Raw genomic sequence first — 4811 nt, forward strand, 5'->3', positions numbered from 1 at the left:
GCAGTCACTTCGACCTTGCCAACTGAGGCGCGCGTGTCAGGATAAGGTGTCAGGCGATCCTCGCATTAAATGCGCACGTGATACGGTCTGCGGCAAGGTGTTTTGGCCGAGTCCGCTATGCGACAAAGTTTACTCGAGCTTTACCTCGGGGCGAGTCGGGGGTGCGCCCACCGCCTGGGGGGACCCTTGGGCGAGCCGTGAATTTGTACGGGGCTACTGCTGCTGCCCGTGGCTGGGCTCGGCCGAGACGGGATCACGTCCCTTGGCAGACAAGGTTTTTATCTCTGATCCGCGCTTACCGGTCTCTTTAAAGATGTTCTTCCAGCCATGTTTTAGGACTATCGGGGGTATCCCTGATTATGGTACCCAACAGAAACAAATAAATGGCTATAGAGGCTAACACACGCTCGCTCATATTTCGTGTTTTTTCGCGAAATTATTGCGTGACTTATGACTATGAGCAATCGCGTCGTGAAATACTCTAAACAATAGTGTATTTACTAGATTCATGTAATTGCTCTAGAGAGGCTCCATGCCAGAGGGGGTGATAGACGAGGGGCAAACAAAAAATAGAACTGTTGTCTTCTCTATCTGTGTCTTTGGGCCACCGCTTCTCTACTCTGATATACCTACATCTGTCGTACAATAGAGCAAGGGAGAGCGGGGTCTCCTAACCGACGTCGGTGATTTGATGATCTCATGACCTGCACGGGTGCCGACGAATCAAGTTTCTGAGAAGTGCTTTGCGTTCGTCCGCTCGTGTTCCTCACCATCACTCGTGGAAAATATTGTAAGTAAATCTGCATTTTCTGTTTATTGCGATGACGCTCTTTTGATTAGATCAGTTGTCGGTTTTACTTTTGTGCGTTAATCTTTTTAAGTTAGGCCAGATCTATTTTGTTCTAGCATCGTAAATATTATCTGTCAATAAATCTGAGTTACGTTTTATGCTGTACTATGAAATTAATCTTAAGTTTTTTAAATTTTGCAACAACAAGTCACGAACACTATCCTAGTGGACAGATCAGATGCCCACAGCCTATCATGCAATGATGCAACCAAGCGCGTACGCGGCTAGCTGGCTGCGCAGTGGGCACGGCAGCACGGCCAGCCACCACCAGGCCCAGACCATTCTCCGTCCAAGGCCCACACTGCCCGGCGCCGAGGCGAGCGGAGCGGTACGGGTAGTAGGTGGCTGGCTCGCGCAGCCGCTCGGTTGGATTGGATCCCTGCCAAAAAACGCGGGGACCCTTTTCTACGGCTCCCAACGCCACCCGAGCCTTCCCGTCCCGAAACCAAAGTTCCCGTGGTCGTCCCACACTCCCACCCCTACCAACGCTCTGCGCCAACGAACGCGTCCGCAAGTCAAACCAGGCCCGGAGCCACCAGCAACCAACCGAGCGCATGGAGGCCGCGGCGGCGACCGCGCTCCCGTTCGCGGCGGCCGTCCCCACTGCCTGGAGGGTGCGCGCGAGCCCGCGGACGCGGCGGCGCTCCGTGGCGGCGAAGCTGGAGCGCGGGCTCGGCAAGGGGGTTCCCACCACCAACTACGTGGTGCCGCTCGACAAGGCCACCGGGATGACGCGCCCGCTCGTCGAGATCCTGCGGGACCTCAACAAGCGCGTCCCCGACAAGATCATCGACCCCGACACTAACACCGTCAACTGGTGAGTGCTGCTGTCGTCAAACGCCCCCGTCTCGTGCGTCGACTGCTCGCCGTGTACGGTTTCACCTTCACCTGCCTATTTGTTTAGATTCGATAGTCAGAAGCATCTACTCCTATGCACGAGTATTTAGCGTGTTGATGGATGGACGTAGGTAAACTGCTGCAGAGAGCACGCATTTGATGGGATAGAACGACTATGCTCATACGGTGATATGCCATGGGATTACTAGGTTGATCGGCCTTTTTATCAGCCACTAATTGCTGTAATTTCTCGTACCTTCCTTCTAAGGCTGCGTCTGGTCAGGATGATGATGGTGTTTATTGCTACTGTATTGTTGACAGATTTAAGGTATCCATTCCAATGGATTATCAGGAGTTGCCAGTGTAACTTGTTTTTCCACTAAGTTTTTTTCAGAGAACATGTGCCTAGTCAATGGTCAATTGTTCCATAGAACGTTTAATAAGTTCTGAAATTTAAACAAGTTGGGTCGCTGACTCGCTGTTCTTTGGTTTAGTTTAAAAGGAAAGTATCTCTGACCTTGGAATGCTCTATAACGGATAGAGCTATATTGACTTTTTTTAAATCGACCTACCTCAATTAAACTGGATCTTTTTGAGTTGATCTTATAAAAACCATGTCTTAATTGGATAGAATTTTATGCATACATGAGAGTAGGTTAACTGATTATGTGGCCTGTTTAATTGCAACTGACTTGCTATCTTAGATGCTTCAGCTTATTTTTCTCATTTCACTGTAGAAATTTCAATGTGGTGCCATATAACTAACTACACAAGCCTAATAATTATGACCAAAATAAAATTAACTCTATATGGACTATCCTACTTCAGCGCCACTGAATTAGGTAAAGTCATGCAATGTAACCTCTTTATCTTGGTGTAGCCATCGGTCTCTTGAGCCAGAAAAATAAATTATAACATGATTTCTACTTTCTTCTATTTCATAACGTCGAGATAAACTGTTGTTAATATGTAGATCCTCATTCTCCATGCTGAACCATTTGTCCTGTTTACTTATGCTGATTACATCATAGCATTTCTTCTATCATGAGTGTGCTGGATGTATAATTACTTTGGTCACCCAACACTGCTTCTATTGTCTTGAAATGCAATGCTATAGATATATGTCCTTGATGACAAGGGACTGTTAAAGAATGAATTAACACAGAACACAGTCATTTACACTTGACACTACTTGTGCTAAGCATTAACATTGGCTTCTCTCTTTACATACAAGAAGTGTTTTACTTATATTAAGGATGTGGCTGATGCTTATCTCCCAAATTCTCAATTAATAGTCAAGAATGTACCATGCTTAAGGATACTCATATTGATTGCACCTTGATCATGCAGGTACCATGCCAACAGAATGCTTAGCTTTTACGCACCAGGTGTGTTCTCTTTAGGATTTGAAACTGTCTTGTGATTTCTTTTCAATGAACAGAATTTTGATTTTTTTTTTTCAGGCTTCTTTTCTGGATGCTAAGTTGAACATAGAGTAGTTTTTAGTGCTCGCCTATGTGGTAATCATACAACATAGGTTCTTCAAGCTCATATTTTGGATGCATGCTATTGTTACTTTGTTAGTGTGTTCACAGATTTTGTGTTCAGCTGTGCAAATAACCACCTCATAGCCTTATGCCATGCCACACCTGTTTTAGAGAACCTGAAGATAGCTTGCCTCACTTCACAGACTTGTAGATGTTTATAAGCGTAATGTTTTACCCCTAAGTCGTTGTTTGTCTAAACTATAGCTTAGATGTTTTATGCATGTCTATTGGATATCTCAGCTGTTATGACTGGGATAATGGAATCACAATCATGTGTGCTCACTAGAAACATTCTGCAGCTGTTTAACTAGATGCTGGTTTCTTTCAAAAGTTGTGGTCTGTGTACATATAGAAGTCACTGATGATTCCTATGTTCAGGTTGGTGTGGAGAAGTTCGTGATGTTATCTATTCTGAGAATGGAACTGTAACCGTGGTATATCGAGTGATACTTAAAGGAACTGATGGAGAGGTAAACTTTCTCCCTTTTTTCTCTACGGAAGTTTTGTTGTACCTGCACAAATTTAAAGTGGCACTTTTCAAATTATATGGTTCACACTAACTGCACCATCTTTTTTTTCTTTTGAAATCAACTAAAATACATTGAAAACAATCGTCTATATTAACTGATGCAATTGCATCTTTTTGAGTTAGGCATACAGAGATGCCACGGGCACAGCACAGTTACATGAGGGGCGCAGGGAAGATGCTGTTGCAGCCGCAGAGGAAGCTGCATTCTGCAAAGCCTGCGCACGGTTCGGTTTTGGCCTGTACCTGTACCACCAGGATGATTCTCATTACGACGACCACTTCCATTGAGGCTCAGTCTGCAAAAGAGCTGTTCATAAGCTGCAACATGCGTTGGATATGCCTCTCGAAAAACTTCGCATCTAGAATCAATTTTTGCTCTTTGCGTAGTATCATACTCATAACACAAAGAAGTGAACCTATGTAGATGCTATTCGAAACCTTCTTTTTATTAATATTAGAATTCTTATTAATATTATTGTATAATTATTTTTTTAATGTATATGTGTCGGACACAATCTATTGATTGATCTATATTCTGGCAGTCTACTATATCATAGTCTCTATCACTAGTATTTATAATAACTCAGGAGAAGTTTTGTTGAAATTTTCTATCAAAGTTTCTGAAAATCGGGTATACTCGATGATCGGATCGAAAGGACTAGGTACGTGACTAAAATTTATTTAAATAATCTGGGTAACAGTTCAAGATGATCAAATTAATAAAAGACAGGAAAACTGGACCTAATTTTCGGTCCTGACTCCTGACTAGAGGTGGACAAAATATCTGATATCTAAACCCCAAAACCGGATTATCCAATAAAATCTTAATTCGAAGTACCTGAACTTGGAATACAATACTCAATTACGATTTCGGTTGTAAAAATTCGAATTTAGTTTATGTCCCGTTTGGACGTAGATATTAGAGCATAAAATTGGGAATTAGAGTCAACTTTCCTAAATTCTATTATTTGGTTGCACATGGAATTGAGATTTAAAATCAGATGCTTAATTCCATGGAATTGGCCTATAGCTAGAAACACCCTCTCCC

The 4811-nt window shown here is 43.3% G+C and overlaps 1 protein-coding gene across 1 annotated transcript; it reads left to right on the forward strand.

Annotated features, from left to right (window-relative positions):
- Nucleotides 1-1349: 1349 nt before the first annotated feature.
- On the forward strand, nucleotides 1350-4310 carry LOC100285521 (snRK1-interacting protein 1). The gene is made up of 4 exons (NM_001291645.1): nucleotides 1350-1667; nucleotides 3038-3075; nucleotides 3613-3704; nucleotides 3887-4310. Exons 1-4 carry the CDS (start codon nucleotides 1405-1407, stop codon nucleotides 4049-4051), a joined length of 558 nt encoding a protein of 185 aa, NP_001278574.1. The 5' UTR covers nucleotides 1350-1404; the 3' UTR covers nucleotides 4052-4310.
- Nucleotides 4311-4811: the final 501 nt, after the last annotated feature.

The sequence above is a fragment of the Zea mays genome, chromosome 7 (assembly GCF_902167145.1).
Source record: "Zea mays cultivar B73 chromosome 7, Zm-B73-REFERENCE-NAM-5.0, whole genome shotgun sequence".
NCBI classification, from domain to species: domain Eukaryota; kingdom Viridiplantae; phylum Streptophyta; class Magnoliopsida; order Poales; family Poaceae; genus Zea; species Zea mays.